This window comes from Propithecus coquereli, unplaced genomic scaffold, assembly GCF_000956105.1.
Source record: "Propithecus coquereli isolate 6110/MARCELLA unplaced genomic scaffold, Pcoq_1.0 Scaffold557, whole genome shotgun sequence".
Classification (NCBI taxonomy): domain Eukaryota; kingdom Metazoa; phylum Chordata; class Mammalia; order Primates; family Indriidae; genus Propithecus; species Propithecus coquereli.
The window spans coordinates 994,208-1,012,911 of NW_012151474.1; the positions used below are offsets into that span (position 1 = coordinate 994,208).

Genomic DNA, 18,704 nt, shown 5'->3' on the forward strand with positions numbered 1-18,704 from the left:
AAATCTTTTGGAAATGGATCTTCAAGTGAGTGGATGGAGCTTTTCCCTAGTTTATTTAATTATCCGGAACAAATACGGTTTGTTGCTGGTCTGAAACAGGTCTTGATGTCAGGTTTAGTCCTGCTTTTCATTTCTGCAGATACATCCTGAGGAATTCGGTTCCCTCAGATAAGTCTGGGAATAGGAGGAGTTTTGTTACAACGTCACTCAGTCCTTCAGGCCCTTCTGGTTTCCACGTGAGAAACTGTTACACTAACGATCAACGACCTCTCCGGAGAGCGGAGACGCACTGACGAAACCTTTCTTTTTCTCTCCCTTGGGGGGCGAGGCATGAGAGGGAGGCTGCGTGTTGTTCCGTGTTCCCTGGGGCTGGTTCCCGAGAAGGCCTCACGCCCTCCCCGCCTCACCCCACAGAGCCGATGATGGGCGCCCCGTCCCCCGCCAGCGAGCTCCAGCAGCCGCCGCCGCAGGCCTTGCACTACACCCTGGCCAACGCGCAGCAGGTGCAGATCCACCAGATCGGCGAGGACGGGCAGGTCCAAGTAGTATGTACCCTTCTCAATCGCGTCTCGGGCAGACGGGGGAGGCCGGGGGGCGGCTTCCACCGCGTTTCTGGGGCGCACGGCCGGCCGGGTGCAGCGCACGTACCTCCCTTAACGCAGAAGTACACGGCTGTGCGCTACGTTTCAGAGATGAGGGCGAAACCAGAAACCTCGCTGGGAAACAAATCTTACGTTTCCCCCGGGATGTTGCTGACGTTTCACTCACACCAGGCTCCCTGGGGCCTTGAAGGTGGCGCTTGTCGCCGAGCCTCTCTTGCCCGGGCCCCTCCTGGGCACGGGACCCTGCTCCGTGAGAAGGGGGTGCTGGCTCTCGTCTCATGCGGCCCCCGCACGTTGCCCGGAGGAGGGGAGGCTTGCGGAGAACGCGGGTGCTCGTAGGAGGGTTTTTTCCTCCTTCCAAAAAAGATGAGACAGCCATGAATAGTGAATTTAATAAGCTTATCAAATTTGTTTCACTGACATTCACAAAGGCAGCTCTTCTCATCTTGTTAGGAGGAAAGTTCTTTGAGGGAATTCCAGAATAGATAACTTTGCCATAGGGTTTACATAGAACATTCTATGGGAGTTTATTTTAAGACCCATTTGGACTAAGAATTTCAAATAAGATAATAAGTACTTCATTTGGCTAAGTTAAGGTTTATAGGAATTGTTCGTCTGCCTATATCTATAAACAAATGCATTTTAACTGGGTTCTTTGATTTTTTGGAACCACATTTATGACTGTTTACTCGAGCTATTTAAATAGTCACGTAAGTATTTCCTTGATTAAAGTGAGCTGGCTGCCCTGCCGTCGGCGCAGACGCACACACAGCCCCCGTTGCACGCGGCATGGGCCGCCTGCCCCAGCATTCCTGTCACGGGGAGACCCCCTGGTGTTTCTGCCAGGTTTCCAGTCCCTTCGAGCTGAACTTTAAGACGTCGTCATTCTGATTTTCTGTTCCCCTCTTTTCCATGTGCCATGCACATTCGTAAATTTATGTGTTTAGTACATTTAGAGATTTAACCCATTTCTCCTGGGACCCATTGCTCCTTTAAGAGTTACTTAGAATGTTCTGTGTGTGCTACACAGCCCCTCAGCCACGGTTGTACTTGTTGAGGTCTTAGTTACCTGTGATAAACTGTGGCCCAAAAAGTCAAGTGGAAAATTCCAGAAGTAAACAGTTTATCAGTTGTAAATGGCCTTGCTGTTGTGAGTGGTGTGATGTAGTCACTTATCATCCTGCTCTGTCCCTCCCGGGATGAGATGCGTCCCTTTGTCCTCGCCACACAGCGCGCATGTAGAGGGAGAGGCAGAGCACGCGTGCTCTGCACAGGGCTCGGGCATCCATTGTTGGGGTTCTTGGAATGTATCTGCTGGGGATGAGGGGGCACGGCTAGGCACGAGAAGTTTAGTTTGGAGAGGTGATTCAATAAGCTTGTACCATGCACATACCATATGCACAATTCAGCGATATAGCAGATAATCGAGAGCAAACGTTCCGGAAAATGTTTCTCGTTTCCTGTGGTTTTGATTGTCTTCTGATGCTCCTTTGTGTCTTTCTTGCTGCGGATCCCACAGGGACACCTCCACATCGCCCAGGTGCCTCAAGGGGAGCAGGTGCAGATCACGCAGGACAGCGAGGTGAGTGGCCCCGGGGCTGGGGCTGCCTCGGCTGGCACCGCGCCCGGCGCCCTGGGCTTCTCTCTGTGTCACCGCTCGGCAGGCCGCTGGGAGTCCCCGGGAACATGTCGCACTGGCGTGGTCGCAGGACGCCCGCCTCCAAGGGCGCAGGTCCGGGCTGCCCCCCTGTGCTGACCACCTGTCTCCACAGCCTCTCGCCTGTTTTCCTGAAGACTTTCTGGTCCTGCTGGGGGTGCCCTCAGAGTGCCCTTCTCCCCTGGGGAGACCCCTGCGTGGCAGAGGAGTGGTCGCACAGGTGGCCTCACACGCCTCCCTCCTCTCCGCCGGCCCGGCAGCGCACACGCGTCGTGCTGTGTGACGTGCATAGCTGCGGGCTCCCTCAGCGTGTCTCTGGGAGACGACGGACACGCCTGTTTCCAGGTGGTGACGGCACCAGCTTTTGCTAGTGTCTGTTGCAAAGACCCCAGGCGTCCCCCACACGGGACGCGGAGGCAGACAGAGCGCTGGCGGTGACGGGGAAGCTGTGGATTGTCACGGGGCCTCTCGGGAGTTCTCGCAGAGGAAGCGTGTGGCAGTTCCGGGCTGCTGGCTTTTTGGAGCTAGTTTTTGAAAGTTTCCTCGTGTTCCAGCAGCAGCGCCGGCTGCTTTTGTTACACGGATGTGACGTTAGGAAGAGCACAGCAGTCGTCAGAAGGGCGGCCCCGCAGCTCGGGCTCTGGCGGGGGACACGCCGACCAGGGGACAGCTCGGCCGAGGTTCCTCATGCTCCAGAGGCCGTGTCCCTCTTGTCAGGTTCTTAATTTGCTCGTAGTCACTTGAAGTGAAGGAAGATCGATCCAGTAGAGTCAAAGTCAACACACGTTTGCTTTTTATCGTTTATGCTAAAATCTTGAATTTTAATTTTTTTATTACCAATTTTGCCCTTTTTTTCCAATTTTCAAAACCGAACTCATCTTGTATACATAATTCAGTCTTTTTTTGTTTTTATTAGAAATTGAATGCAACAAATTAGAAGAAATTACAAGCAATTATTTTGTTGAAATGAGGATAGCTGCAGAGGGACATTTAGCACTCTGCCAGACCTAAGACAGCTCTTTTTCATGATTAGTGGAAATGAATTTCCACCCGGTGAGACCTTCGCGGCTCCTGGGCCAGTGGGTCGGCTGCCTCGTGTTGTGTCCCCGTCTGGGCCGTGTCGCTGCGGCACAACTGTGCGCGTCACCCCACCGGGGCGCTGGGCAGATGTGCACGGGACCTCTCTGCTCTACTTTATGTGCTTCTTACAAATCTAAAATTGTTTCAAAATAAAAAGTCAAAAAAAATGACACTTTCATTTGGGGTCAGGGTGCAGGTAATGGGTGCACTGTTTTTTTGAGTCGCTTTGTTTGTCTTTTTCAGAAAAAATAGTCCCTAGAAACTCAGTTGAAATATTTTGTTTTGGGGTCGAGTTTCTGTAGCTGTCCCGGTGGCGTGGCGGCCCCAGCCTCTGTCTGAGCCTGTCTTGGCGTGTTTGTCCCTGACTGTCTCCTCCTATCACCCCTTTGCAGGGCAACCTCCAGATCCATCACGTCGGACAGGACGGGCAGGTGAGTGTCCCCCTCTCGCTCCTCGCCTGGCCTTTGCTCACACACGGGGCTTCCTTTGGCGGGGGTGGCGGCTCTCACGGGAGGGGGCTTGGGGCCAGAGGGCCTCGCGGTGCCCGATCAAGCGGGGTGGGGCTTTGCGTTTGCTGCTTTGAGGCTTTTGCCTTAGGGAGGAAACTGCCCCCAGTTAGCTGTCATTTTCCGTACACTCATGCGACTGTCGTGGATGCTGTGTTTGCACCGACAGCTGCCTGTGCAAACAAGGTAGGTTTTGCGCCTGCGTGTTGCTGTGGGACTCTAGCCGCTCGCCTGCTTTCTAATCTGAGAGATAGAGAATTCGCACTGGACACAGCCACGGGAGCTGCCCGTGCAAAGGGAGGTGCCCCGGCCAGGAGGGTCCTCGCGGGGTTTGCCGACCAGGGTCCAGTGAAACTGCTGGTGGTTTCGTGGATTGACGTTTTCATGTCCTTTCAAAGACAGTTTCTGTTAAAGGGCTCGTCACTTCTGCGTCATGACCAAAAGGTGTGGGTGATCTTCGTAACTTGGGAAGTTGGTCATGAGAGCCGTAAAGGCGGCGCTCATGTGACAGCAAGATGATGACACCCGTCGTTTCCCAACACCGCGTGCGCGTTCCCTCTGAGAACCGTGTGTGCGTCCTGTGTCCCAGGCCAGGCCCGGCTGTGCCTGCCGAGACACGCCGGAGGCACCGGGGGGCGACGCCACTCACAGAGTCAGGGACACGGGAGGGCGGACGCGGCCTGGGTTTCCCCGATCCCTCAGGTGCGCCCAGGGAGAAGGGCCGCAGACCCTCTAGAATCTGTTCAAATCGGAGTTTCTTAGTTTGAAAGTTTCATCTTAAAGGTAAACGTGAGGTTTTAATCAGATAGTCCTGTAGCGTCGCTTATATATAAACACAAAATAGCTGCTTTGGAAAAGCGCCAAAGCCAGAGGAATGCAAAATCCAGAAAACTCCACGGTGGTTGCCTCGGCGCTTGCGCCGTGTCGGTGGCGCACGGCCAGCCCAGCCCAGCACGCGGCTCTCCCCACCCTTCTCTCGTGTGGCGCTCTCTGCTGGCTGGGACGGCGGGGGATGGGCCTCGTTAGGAGGTTGTCTCTGTTTTTGACGATTCGATGGTTTGTGTTATACTCGTAGTGGAGTTTTATCACAGTTAAGATGCGGCTGGACTTGAAGTCATGAGAAAAGTCAACGGTCCTTTGTTTCTGTCTATTCCTGGACAGAGTCCCCTTGGAATTTTAAAGACGTAGCCAGGTTTTTATACCGTGCTAGTGTAACGTTTGTGCTTGTGGGTAAAACTGTCCTCCCTGCCGCGGAGGCAGAGATTTCAGCGTTTACGAACAGGCAGGGCAGGTGCGTGGGCTCCGGCGCAGGTTCGAGTCCCAGGCACTCAGGGCTGGCACGGAAGGGCCACTGTCTGGAATCCTCCGGAGACTTGTCCTGAGGCCACTCACTCCCCCCATGCGCTGCGGCGGCTCCGGCAGCTCCTCCGCGGGCAGAGCCCACGTCCACCACCCCCTCGGGGCTCGTCACGTGGTCCGACCCTCCGAGCAGCCTCACTACAAGATAAAGCTGCCGTACGGATCGCTTTCTGTATTAAATGAGTCATAATTTATAAACCATCTGATTTTTTTCCCTGTGAAATCTCGTGCTTTCTTCCCACCTCCTGGTTCCCGTGATCGGTCGTTCCTGGGACGTCAGAGCAGAGACGGGGCTGAGGAAGGGCCGGTGCTGACACTGACGGCAGCTGCTTTGGAGGAGACGGCTTTCTGACCGAGATGGGCAGTGTGTGTTCACACGAGGCTGCCTTTTCCTGGAAGACCTGTTTAGCTAATCCCTGCTTCTTTTCCACTCGGGGAGATTCTACTTGTGTTTTGTCATTTGGCCGGTTCTCACTGCTGCTGCCCACACGGCTGCGTCGTCAGACCGGCCGGAGTTGGGGAGTAGAGTGGGTTTCGAAAGGAACCGAGTACCCACCGTCCTCGCCGTCACCGGCAGGGCTGGCTGAGCAGCACGGCCCATGCGGGGGGCACGTGGCCCCTTTCTCCCCCCAGCCCGGCCCCGCCCGCAGGAGGATGGGGCCGTGGGTCTGGGGCTCTTTCCCCTCAGCCAGACGCCACCTCCGTCCTCCATTGCGGACGCCAAGACAGCCCAGCCCCGTGCCGGAGCCTCTGCCACCGCAGCCAGCGTCCGTGCCGGTGTCCGACTCACCCAGACTCAGCAACGCGAGGCGCGTTCTGGTGTGCGCGGGGAAGGCGTTGCGTGGCCCCCTCAACACCGAGCGCAAGAACATGAGGAAATTTACACGACGGCATTCTTTAAGTTCTTGGATCCATGGCTGTTTCATCAGCCTGACCTTCTCACGCCGTAGGTTTGACTGTCACTCGGGAACGGGTGTGCGTCGACAAACTCGGAATCCTCCAGAACAGCCAGAACTGCTCTGGGTAGTCGGCCTGGCCCTGCCCTTCTCTGATCACCTGCTTCCGACGGTCAGGCCGGGGCCTGCGCCCCCGTCCCCGCTTTTCCTTTCCTGTGCTGACGTGACGTTGACCGCCGTTCCCTCGTGTTCTGGTAATGCTTCTGAGACGGCCGTTGCTGTTCCCGCCTGTCGTTGACGGGTCACGTTCTCCGTGGGCACAGCTTCTGTGAGAGAGCCGTTCACGGGCAAAGGGGGACAGGTGCTGTGTGCGAATTGTCTGCACTTCGCCGGCCGACTGCTCCGAGGTTACATCTGTCTCGGGCTCACTTTGACTTCTGTGCGGATATTGGGCTCTCCCAGTACCCAGCGTCGCTGGTTGGAGGAGGGAGGAGGAGGTGAAGGGACTCCTTGGAAGACTGAGCTTTAAACCGCAACGAGATCTTTTCAAACATGATTTTGAACCGTTTGGCTGGTTCATGAACGTTGTATGCCATCTGGCCACCACCGGCAGCAGGAACACACCCACTCCCAGTCCTGCCGCACCGTCCACACTGTCACCACCAAGGAGTCTGGTGAGGTCACAGGTCACAGGTTATGGTGACCTGTGTCCTGACCTGTCTCCCCATGTGGGACTGCAGTGACAGCACCTCCTCTGCCCGGTGCGTGGGTTTGTGGAGGGGGAGGTAACCGACAGTAGGAAGGCGTAAGGGGAGTCAGGGGTAAGTAAGCGGCACCGTCGGGCCTCACCGTGTGTGCCTGCGTGGCTGCTGGGCACAGAGCAGGAGCGCGGAGGTGCTTGGCGCTGCTTCGGGATGAAGGCTCCACGGCACAGAATTCGGGTTCGGCGGATTCAGGCTCAGTGAGTTGTGAATACTTTGTACCAGACTCTGTTGCTAGGTGACGCTGCATCTGTTGAGATGCTCCCACCTGGTCAATCATTTCTCTATGTTTGGAAGATTTTTCAGTCACAGAGGAAACCTTGAAAGGCTCGAGGTTTGACCTTGTGGCTTGGATCACACCCCATGAAATTATTTAGCGCTGTTTCCAGTTCACGTGTATTTTGATACTGACAGTATTTAATATTTTCTAAGTCGTTGTAGCTGATGTCATCTAAGATGTATATGAAAAAAGCTTGGATCAAATCACGTGAAAACCTAGATGTTTTTGTGTGTGGTCTGGTAAACCCACCGCCAATCACGAGCACACGCACAGGAACCCAGGGATGCGCACGCGGCGCGTGTATACGAAGCGGAGTTGAGCCAGACAGTGAGTCACCAGGCCATCGCGCCGTGCATCTCCGAAATAGCTTTGCCGATTCCCGGCTGGCACGGCGCTGGCGTTCTTGAAGCTTTTCAACTTCTCTCCCCTCTCTGCATCAGCGTCTCTTCGTACACTTTGCTCAAGAGTAAATTTCAGTAGCTTCCAGAGCTTTTCCTTGCAACGAGGCCCTCTCAACCCAGCTGGGAAAAAGATTAGGAGGGATGGGGCGTGTCCAACGTTTCATATGGAAGATATTTTTGGACGGGGTGAGGAGAAGGGGCCGTGTGTGCCGGGCGTCTTTATCCGGAGCAGACAAATGGCCTCTGGTATTTCCAGTGGGCTTCGGGCCCCTTTGCCCGGCTTGTCACCGAGGGAGGATCCCCTCACCTTCACAGACAGCGGGCCATGTCGCTCCGCTTCTAATGAAAACGTCCCGTCCAGAAAATACGTCCCCGCGTTGCGTGCCAAAACACAAACCCAGGTCTGGGAGAGTCTTGGTGCCTCAGGGAATTAATCCCTTATGGAAAAGCCTTCCCTACCAGAAATGGTGGAAAATGTAATTTAAGCCATAAAAGGTTCTGAAATAGAGTGAGTTTGGTGTTGACTCCTCCCGAAAAACACCCCGGGAAAGTGACAGGGCCTATGCATCTCCTCGTCGTCCCGGTGGGGAGGCCGCCCCGGACGGCGTCTCTGCAGGTCCCCCACTCAGGCGTGGGGGTGGCCCCGACCGGACGGGGCGGAGGCGGTTCCTGCCCCGGCTCTGACACCCCGCACCTTTGTGCCCCAGCAGAGGCTGCGGCACGAGGCAGGGTGACTCCATGCAGAGCAGGTGCGGAATACCCGAGAACTGACCGTGCGGTGGCTTCTCCGTCTGGTTTTCTGAGCAGCGAGGAAGGTGGTGTCAGGCTTGAGCGGTGATGATTCCGTGAAATAGGTGTGATGTTTTGGGGCTGTCATTTTGTCCCTATTGAGTTTCTCGGACGCCGTCCCAGCGGTTGTAACACAGAAGACTCTTTCAGGCAAGGGACCAGGAAAAGCTGGACGAAGCCTTTGGCTGGTAAGGACATTAAAATTTTTTTAGAGAGAGAACTTGGACGAGGGCGCCTTGAATTTGCATATGCGGTGTCTTAGTCGCCGAGACAACGGGGCCTTTGAAGGGCTCTCTTGGCTGAAGCTGGCGTCACGTGTGAGGAAGCCATGGCCTCGCTTGGCGCCATCTCTGTGCCCGGCACCCTTGGTGTCCCCCGTCGACCCCACAACTGTGCCCGGCAGGTGGGGGACGGTTTCAGCACCCCCATTTTCAAATACACGTCTGAAAGGTTAAGCCAGAGTCCTGATGATGTTCAAACCAGATTTCCTCATGGTCCCCAGCGCAGTGTGTGCGGGGCCTTATCAGCACTTAGCAACTATTTGCTGCGTGGATGAATACAATAGCGATTGTTCCAAATTAGCACTTAGTTAATTGCGAGATGCACAAATTGAAGAAGACATTTGGAAATGCTCCCCTCCTTTTAAGCCATTTAAGAATGTGGCCACACGCACGAATTCGTCAATGCCGAGAGTGTCTGGAGCAGCCGTTTAAAATCGCCGCACAGCAGGCCGGACGTCGTTACCGCTGAGTAACCACGGGCTCCCTTTCGCGGGCTCTGGGGTTCAAGGTTCGAGGTTCTCTGTGTAGGGAACGTTTGGTGGCTCTTTGGGCTGTTCCGAAGCTTTTCTGTCACTGTCTTTTAAATGTGCCTCTGTGTCCCCATTAGTGGCGGCTGGCGTGGCCAGGTTTCAGCGGGAGGGCACACCCCGCTGCCAGCAGATGCCGGGCAGTGGGGCAGTGGCGGCGTTAGAGGAGCCGCTGGCCGGACCTTGCGGCTCGAGGGCGGCGAGTGGCACGGCCTCGTCCTGACAGGCAGGACACGGAGGCCTTGTGGGGACAGCGAGGCTGATGAAGCCACTCGCTGCGTCCTGGACCTGTCGGGACAGGATCACCGAGGAGGAAGACGGGTTTCAAGTGTAATATAATTCTCCACTTTTCTTTTTTTTAACTCACTCCGAGGGTGAACCGCCGAGCGACTGTTAAGTTCGTTGTGTATTTATGAGGAACCTTTCATCTAGAAATCGCAGATCCGGTCCTGACCCGCGCCTGGTTAAGACGTTAGAGCGGGTGCTAACGGCGTGTTGAAATGATTGAAAGGGAAGCTTATGTTTCTACCTCACCGACCTCTGGGGAGCTGAACAGCGGTGAGAATGGGGCCCCTTCTCCCCGCAGCGCGGGCCCGTGGGGCGCGGCTCCCACCCCGGCGGCGTGAGCCCGTGGCTTGTGGTTCTCGAGCCTGCACAGCGCGGTTCTCACACATCAGCGCGGGCCCGTGGCGTGTTGCCCGTGGCGTGTCGAGTTCTTGAACCGGTTTCCTCGCGGCGCCCTCTTCTGCCTCACCAGCGGGAAGGCTGTTGTCTCCCGGCCCCGTCTCAGTCTGTGCAAAGGATCTGGCGAGTTTGGGATCCGAGTGCCGAGCGTTAGGCTGAGCTCCGGGGCCTCCGCCAGGCCCCGCAAGACGGCGCCGGCTCCTCTTTCAGAACCAGCAGACGCACGTCTGATCTTCGGAGGATGGCGCTTCTCCTCACAGGAGACGCCGGTGTCGGCGGTGGCCTGGGTGCCCCGGGGCGGCGCTGCTGTGGGCTGAGAAGCCCAGCTCGGGGTGCCGCAGCGTGAAGGGAGCCCCGTCCTTGGACTCCGAGGTGTCCCGACCGTGGCTGGGACACCCACGTCAGCCCCTCAGAGCCGAGCCTCCCCGGGAGTGCTCCAGGGCCCCCAGGGGCAGGGCTGCGGGCGGCGGGGTCCTGGGGGCGCTCGTTTTCTCAGCCGGCCAGTGGGGCCCCCGCCGGCCCAGGGAGTGGGGGGCGCCGTCCACTCCTCCCGCCACACCCAGGTCTGCGGGCGCAGCGTGCTCGGTGAGGGGCTCCTCGCCGCACAGCGCAGGCCTGGCCCTCGCCTCCCGCCCAGTCTGTGGGAGTTGGCGCTCGCGAACCACGTCTGTGACGTGAGCTCTGATCATTCCCCGAGAACCCAACGTACGTCCAGCTCCACCCAGGCGTGGACACACTGCTGACGTGACGTGTCGCCCAGGCGTGACGCCACAGCTGCAGGGCAGGATCGGGCGCCGCTGCCGTGGATGCAGAAAAGGGATTGGGGATGAAGGTATTTCCGGCTACTTAGTCCCCGGACGCCTTTCTCACCGCAGCCCCCACCTCCCTAAAGGTGGGTTTCCCGGGACGTCGCCCCAGACAGCGAGGGCGCCCTGAGGTTGTGTGGCGCCCGCAGGGCGGGTCGGCCCCTGGCCCGTGAGTCTGGGGGCTGAGCAGCTGCTGGAGCTGCCCCCGTCCCTGGGACTCGGGACGCCCCTGGCGGGAGACGCGAGTCTGGTTCGTTAGAAGTTAATTAACTGCAGCTAAGTCAGGTTAATTAGGAATCAGTCCAAAGGGCTGGTTCTTCTCAGTTGGAAATTGGAGTCTGGCATTTAAGACGCCCTCGGCTGTTCTCCTGCACGGTGGCAGCTCTTTGATGACCGCTTTAAGCCACGTGAGTAGCGCAAGGTCCGAGTGACGTCCGTGCTGTCCCAGAACCTCACGGTCCTGCAGCTGTGCTCGCGGCCGCCGTGCTGGCCCAGGCAGACCTGCTCTCGCAGCTGCAGGGGTGGGCAGGTGTCCGGGAAGCGTTTGGGAGAAGACCCCTGCGTGTTCTCCTGAAAGGGCGGGAGCAGGCTGCCCTGGAACCTGCCTGGGGGAGCCGCACGCGAGAGACAGGAGCCTCAGGGGGTTTTCGGGAGGCCAAAGGCCGGAAGCTTTGGCAACTAAAGATGCTGACCAGGCAGCCGCAGGGCACGGGGTTACTGTGTTCCATCCGCGCGTCTGGAAGTGGGAAGACCGCTTCTGGGCTATGACCCCAAAAATCGATCCCCACAGGGGCGCTTAAAAGCAACAGGAATTCTTTCTCTCGCAGTTCCAGAGGCCAGAAGGCCAAAGGCGTCAGCAGGGCGTAGCCCCTTGAGAAGGCGCTAGGGGAGGATCCTTCCTGCTGCTTCCGGTGGTCTGGGTGGTCCTCGGCTTGTGGTTGTGTTGCCCCAGCCCCCACCCCGCGCCCCGCCGTCACGCGGCCTTCTCCCCCGTGTGCCTGTGTTCGGGTTTCCCTCTTCTTGGGAGGACGTCGGGCAGGGCCCTCCCGAGTGCAGGGCGGCCGCGGCGTATGTTGCAGACGGTTTCCAAACACAGCCACGTTCCCAGGTGCTGGAGGACACGCGCCCCACAGGGCCCCCACCCCGTCTTCAGCAGAACGTTGGCCTCAGCCCGGCCTCAGCCCCACAGTCGCGAAGCCACACGTGGGGAGCGGCTCTGCGCCGCGGAAGGCGTTTGGGGTTCTGGGTGCCATGGAGCCGCCTGGTAGGGACACGTGTGCTCTACTTCTTGGGTCCCGTCAGGGTCTCTGCCGTGTACACGGGCCCAGGCTGAGGCGGTGCGGCCAGAACCCGCCGGGGCTGGGAGTGAAGCCGGGAGCATCTCCCTCCCGCACACGCCCGTCACCAGGGAGGCCCCAGGTCACACGTGACGGGGTTTGCTCTGTTGAGGGTGCGGCGAGTCTTCCTCGGCACGGACGTGTGTCTCGGAGCATCTCTCTGGAGGCGGCGGGCACCGCCTCGCCAGTGCGCGGTGTGGGGCTGCAGCGCAAGGGCGCAGGCGCGTCAGCCGCACGTGGTTGTTGGCACCTGAGGACGCCTGGTTTCCGGTGCTCACGCTCTGGCCCTTTCCTTCTGTGGCAGCTGCCCCACCCCTGCTCCTCCAGGTACTCGGCCGCAGAGCACACGTGGTGGGGACCCCTGGGCCCACTGCCCCCCGTGAGGCCTCAGCGCAGGACCCCGAGCCCTGGCCCTCGGCAGGGGCCTGCCCAGCGGGTGTCCTGGTGCAGGTGGACGGCGCGGGGGGGGTCAGCGCGAGCAGACACCCTGCGCCGGGGCGTGGGCTCTCTTCAGAGGTGGCAGGCGCAAGGCTGGGGGTGGGGGTGTCGGAGGCTGAGAGGTGCTGGGAGCTGGAGGGGCGCGTCGGGGAGGGTGGATGGTGAGGGTGGGGCACATCTGGGGCAGGACCCGTGTGTCACTCCTCTCCTGCCCCGTGGTCACCCGTGGTCACAGCAGGCTTCGTCTTCCCAACGCCCACCCTGGCGTTGGCAGAGCGCGTGGGTTTGAGAAAGCAGCTCTTGTTCTGGAGAACGGATAGGTCAGCTCCGTCTGCCCGAGTTTCAGGAAACTCGGCATGTTACCTCGAACGGACTTTTGATATTTTTGCTCTTCACACCAAAAATAAATAAAAACAATCTTCTCTGCCCCACGGGTGGGCAGCTGCTCCCGAGACGAGTCAGGTTTGGGCGCGCTTCCTGCAGGCCCTGGAGATGGGCTGGCGGTCAACCGCTTCACGATCCTCCACACGGGGAGTCTGCCGAGCAGAGGCAGCCCAGGCCGGGGCCCTGCGTGGCTTCTCGTGACCTGCACTGGGGGGCCCCCGGGATGTGTTTTGCTTTCGCGGGGCACGGAGGGAGGCGTCGGCAGAGGCCTGCACAGCTGGCAGTGCCGGGCGGGGCCTGGTGCCCGGGTGTGGGCGGGATGCTGCCCGAGGTGCCCCCGGGCTGGGACAGCCCCTCCCTCAGCTCCTCTGGGGGCCGCTCGCCCCCCACAGTGTTGGCCGCAAGACGTCTGATTGGCTGAGCCTGTGCAATGCCGGAGAGTCAGTGGGGGGACTTGAGTGACAGAAGCCGCATCTGTCCCCTGCGATGCCTTTCCGCCATCCCGAGACTCGCAGTGTAGACGGAAAGGGTGGCCTCCCGCGCCTGGAGGCAGGGACCGCCAGGTCCACCAGGTTTTCTAAGTGTTTCTTCTGTTGTTTTGGTTCCATTTGGGAGTTTCGTGTTTTAATAGCCTTTTGGGGACCTGGCTGAGTGGCTGCAGGCAGTTGCTGGGCTGCCACTGCCACTAACCCTAACAAAGGACCCCAGACCTGGTGGCTTACATAGCACACTGCAACCTCACTCGGTTCTGGGGGGCAGAAGTCCAGACTGGGTCTCCCTGGGCGGCTGTCAGGGTGTGGGCAGGGCAGTTCCTTCCGGATCCTCCCGGGGAAAATCCTTTTCTTGCCTCTGGCCCCATCCGGCACCAAAGCCAGCGACGGGTGGGTGGGGACGGGGTCCTGCTCACGTCCCACGTCTCTGACCCCTGCGCTGGGAAAGCGGCTCTGCTGTCGAAGGCCCCTGTGGTGACGCTGGGCCCACCAGGCCAGCCCAGGTCATCAGTCTTGTGACACCGCAAGGTCCCTTCGCCCACGTAAAGCTACGTGTGCCCAGGGCCTGGGGATGGGGACGTGGGCACTGCTGGGCTGTCACTGCCTGGCTCGCTGGTTGGAGCTAGAACGTGCACCGCGCTTGCGGGTGGTCTGTGAAGACACAAAAGGAAAAGCAGTTGAGAATTTTCTGCCAATTTTGTTAAAAAAAACTGATGGCAAAATGGGAAGTGTTCACTGGGGCTGAAGCGGTGGAGGAGAGGGCAAGAGACCAGGCTTAGTCGGAACCCTCAACCTGCGGGGGTGTGGACGGGGCCACCAGCCGCTGACGTGCAGGCGGAGGACGTGGCTTCTGCACGGCCAGACCACAGACCCTCCCACAGCCGGGGCCCTGCCGGCCTCCAGCCCACGCTCCTGGCTCCTGCACCCTTGCGACTCACCGTCCCTGCGCCTGTAGCGCCATCCCCCTGCCTGTCCCCCTCACAGGGCCTGGGGTCGGCCAGACTTCCGTCCTGCAGCCGTCCTCACCGTCCCACGGTGTCCCCGGTGGCGCGGCCCCTCGGCCCCTCCCTCCTCCCCGCGCAGAGCGGCCTGCGCCTCCCCTGCCGTGGCAGGGGCAGCATGAGGGGCTGGGGCGGGCAGGACGGAGGGACTTTCAGAGCCACGAGATGTCAGGCGGGGATGCCGAGAAGAGCGTTCCTTTGCACAACACTCCCCTCGTACGGGGGTCTCGACAGGACGCGCACAGCTTTACAAACCCGCGGTAAACGCCACGGACCACAGGACTGTCCGAGGAACTCGCTAACGGGAAGTGGACGCTTAGGGACGTGCTGACCTCTGGGGTCACGTTAGCGACGGCATCATCCTCCTTTGGACAAAACTCAGGAGTTTGGTGTCGTTTCCCTCCTTGGCTGCAGCCAGCGCTCGTGGCACCCCTGGCCCCGGGGCCCCCCAGCACCCGCAGAGGGGCCGCCCCGCTGGCTTTCCGAGCAGACACCGCTCTGCCCCTGGGGCGCCGTGGGCCTGGGGATCGGGTGGGGGCCTGGGTCAGGCCCACACAGCCGGAAGGTGCTAGAAGGAACCAGCACTTGAACCAAGCCTGCGACGCCGAGGCCTCTGCTCCTGGAAACGAGAGTCTCCTGCTACTTTTTCCTAAAATTCTCAGTTTCGGTTTAAACTGGGCTTTAGTGAAAGCAGAGCCACATTGCCTGGAAAAATTTAGTTTTGAGGCAGAAATGAGAAAATCCTACCCCATAAATCAAGGGAGGGAACTAGAAGTTTCTGCTGATGGATTCTTGAAAAACATAATTAAAACACTGAATCATTTTCCTTCAGTTTTTTTTTCCCCAGAAAGATGCCAACTTTATCTGAAATGCTCGTGTGTGTGTTTATTCTCAGCCTGTCAGCGTGCCGCGCGGGGTCAGCGCGCTCTGGGGCCCCGAGGGTCTCCCCGGGAGGGTGCGCGGTGCCATCGACGCAGGTCCCAGCTATCGGCCGCGCTCATCGCAGCGGCCTGGAGGTTTCCGGACAGACGTACCAGGCAGGTGTTAGTGTTGAGTTTTAAACTCGCCTGGAAACCCAGTTGTGTACGCATGCGCTCTCTCCTCTTCTCATTTTAACCACTGGTGGGTGGATCAGGTGGAGGGTGGGCACTGCCGACCCTGTTACTCTGAAACGATCTGGGAGTCAGGGTGGACCCCAGTCCTCGGTGTGGTCCTGGGCCGTTTCCCTGCTGCTTGTTCAGGAGATGACAGGGCATCCGCCACTTTTCCGGTGCCTGCCGGGCTGGTGTCCGTGTGGAGCGGTCTGTGTGCCGCTGACGTGGCCTCTGCTTTGTCCCCCAGGTGCTGCAGGGGGCCCAGCTGATCGCCGTGGCCTCCTCGGACCCCGCTGCGGCAGGAGTGGACGGGTCGCCTCTCCAGGGCAGTGACATCCAGGTCCAGTACGTCCAGCTGGCGCCGGTGAGTGACCCCACGGCCGGGGCGCAGGTGAGTGCTCTGCCGTGCCCAGGCCCCGGGCCCCGCTGCTGACGCGCACGCCTGGCTTGGGCCTTTCTGTTGGTGACTCTCCTGGGAATTGCCACCGAAGGGCGCAGGACTCGCACACAGACACTCATTCGAGGACCTTATTTTTTATAAGCGTCTGAAAACACGAAGGTGAGAAGGTGGATCCTGGCCCAGTTTCAGATTTCAGCAGATTCTTGAGTTACTCTGTCTTGTGGAAATGTTTACAAACTCAGAGGCAAAAACGAAGTTCTGCCCTGTCCGACCTCCCCCAGAGCCGCCCGTTCCTGGGAACGGGAAGAACGGGGGCCCCCCTCCCCCGAACCCCCGCCGCCCCCCAAGTGAAGCCCCCAACCCACCGCCGGCAGGAACAACCAAGGCCCACCGCCCCAAGGAACAACTCCCCCCCCGGCCGCCCCAACCCCGGCCCCCCCGCCTCTCCCGCCGCTTCTCCGGGGGCCCCGCAGACCCCTGCGGCTGCGCCCCGGCGTCTGCACAGAGCCTGCACGCGGCGCAGCGCGTTCCAGATGGCGAGATGGGCCATCAGGAGCTTATTCCAAGATCAGATACTTGTCCTTTAACTTGTCTTAAAATAGAGCTGTGAGTGTGTGTTCAAAGTCCTTTGAACATCTGTAACTCACCGGTTAGAACTTACGTCTCTAAGGGAAGCAAAGTCACTTCCCCTAAAATGCTTTTCGGAGCACGGGACAGCTCACGGGACGGCAGGGCGGTAACGGAAATCCCGGCCGGTGCGTCCAGCTAAGGATGTGACGCTGGCTACGCGCAGGTCATTCCCGTGAGTCACGGGCAGGGACGGGAAAGCGGAAGCAGCTGCCGCGCCGGCCAGGGCGGCCCAGTGCGTGTGCTGGGGGAGGGGCTGGGTTTTCCAGAGCAGCCGGCGCCACCGAGGCCCAGGTGTTTCATGCCCGTGACCTGCCGGGCTCCTCCGAGCTCTGGTGTGTGAGTCTCACCCCGTGCACGGAAGTCGTGGCTGTTTTGTGACAAGCCTGGCCGTGCAGGAGTGGTGGTTTTTCTAGAAAAGCCCTTTCTCTCCTCCCGCAGACAGCCGAGAGCCTGCAGCCCACCCTGCAGCCCGAGATGCAGCTCGAGCACGGAGCCATCCAGATCCAGTGAGGGCGGCCGTCGCCCGGTCCGGAACTGCACCGAGCCCAGCGCCGGCCCCAGCCGCCAGCCCGGCCCCCACGCCCTGTCGTCACGGCTTCCGGCACGGGCGGCCACCGCGCGTTCTGTTAAGTGCGTCCGAAAGCCACCTCCTCCACCGGGGAGGGTCCTAATAAACTAAACAGGTAACAGCAACCGCCGCGCCCGCCCGGAAGACCCCGTTTCTTTCGAGTCCCACCGTTGGCGTCTGGAGGACGAGGGAGGCCCGGTGCCAGGCGTGTGGAGTACATGTGGGAAATCAAGAACTGATATTTTTCTGTTTAAACAGCTTTTTTAATTTGCTATGGTGTTTATAACAAAAAAGAAAATTGAAAAAAAAAAACAAAACCAGTGGCGTGGCAGAAGCCTTTGCCGCGTGCTCTGCTCAGTGCCGCCGAGACAGGTGTCCGCAAGGCGGCGGGCGGTTTTCATGGAGATACTGCTGACCTACTTTTCTAGGGGCAAATGCTCCCGAACACTGTAATTATGCGTTTCTAACGAAATAAAATGTATTTATGGCCACAGCGGCTCCAGTGCCCTTTCCTCCCAGGTGCCGCTCACCACGGGCGCCTGGCGACTCGCACACACCACGGTCCCGTCTGTGCCCATTTTATAAACAAAGTCATCGCTGGGTCAGGAATTTCTCGCAGAGGACGGGGCGATGGGGTCGGGCAGGGGCCGGGGCTCTGGGAGGCCGGCATGGGGGTCCTTGCTCTGGCACCCCCACTTGCGAGGTGTGCCATGATTTGCACGGTTTTCAGTCTCAGCCTTCAATTTAAAGAAATTTAAAAACACAAAGGGCAAAAGTTTGCCACCAGCAGCCTGAACCAAAAGGGGTTTTGAAGGAGGCAGAAGGAACGTGATCCAGGTGGAAGAGCAGAGGAAGAGGTGCGTGTGTGGGCAGCCCGGAAACCCGACTGTGGGACCGAAGGTGTCCCAGGGCTTAAAAAGAAGAAGAACTAGCACAGGGCGGGGGGTGTTCAGGAAGATGGCGGGAAACGCACACATGGAGTTTGGCCCACTGAGTCGTAAGCGCCGACACCCAGAGTATGCGGCCTCCAGACTGGTGAAAGGGGAAGTCAGTGAGAAAAATTAGTCCCAAAGAAGGCAAGGAAGGAAAGGGCCCAGCATGGGGGTGTCCGCTTGGTGGTGCACACGGCCCTCCCGCAAGGGCTAAAACGTACACAATGAACCTAGAATCTCAGGGAAGCTCGCGCAAGAGTGCAGGGTTCCTAGTCAAGGGTCCGCGTGAGGAGAGAGCACCTGGGAGTTGGGGTGGCCCTCGGGGTCACTTTCCTCCTGGGACAGCTGCTGACCCAGCAGCTAGATGGACGGGCACTGGGACCAGGGCTGCAGGGGACACGGGCCCCGGCCCCCCTTCCCTTTGGGTTGGATCCTGGGAGGGCCGCACCTGGGCCTCTTGGATTCACGTTGTCTCAGTCACTGACGTCTTGGGTGGCTGCTGTCCCCGGCTGCCAGGCAAAGGCAAACACTGATCCTCTAGGAGGAAGATAACATCCAATTACGTCCACGAGCAATTTTGCAAATACAGCATCCAAGGCACAATCAGGCAAACAAGAGAAAGCAACGCAAATGAAAACCTGCGACACAATAGACGATAGAGACACCCTCAGCAGCACCAGATGTCGGAGTTAACCCATAGGCTTAGCCGTAACTCTGCAAGACAGCATGTGTGCGTTTACCTTGTTTTGCCTTATTTATTTCTTAATTGGATACATTTGTGGGGTGCAAGTGTAATTTTG

At 59.0% G+C, this 18,704-nt stretch overlaps 1 protein-coding gene across 2 annotated transcripts in view; it reads left to right on the forward strand.

Annotated features, from left to right (window-relative positions):
* Window positions 1-17,251, forward strand: part of BANP (BTG3 associated nuclear protein) — an 84,545-nt gene extending 67,294 nt beyond the window's left edge. For both annotated transcript variants that reach the window (XM_012657676.1, XM_012657675.1), the window contains 5 exons: window positions 415-545; window positions 2,122-2,184; window positions 3,732-3,770; window positions 15,622-15,765; window positions 16,843-17,251. In XM_012657676.1, coding sequence (XP_012513130.1) covers window positions 415-545; window positions 2,122-2,184; window positions 3,732-3,770; window positions 15,622-15,765; window positions 16,843-16,914 — 449 coding nt within the window. In that variant the 3' untranslated portion in view covers window positions 16,915-17,251. The remainder of the gene's footprint in view (window positions 1-414; window positions 546-2,121; window positions 2,185-3,731; window positions 3,771-15,621; window positions 15,766-16,842) is intronic.
* Window positions 17,252-18,704: the final 1,453 nt, after the last annotated feature.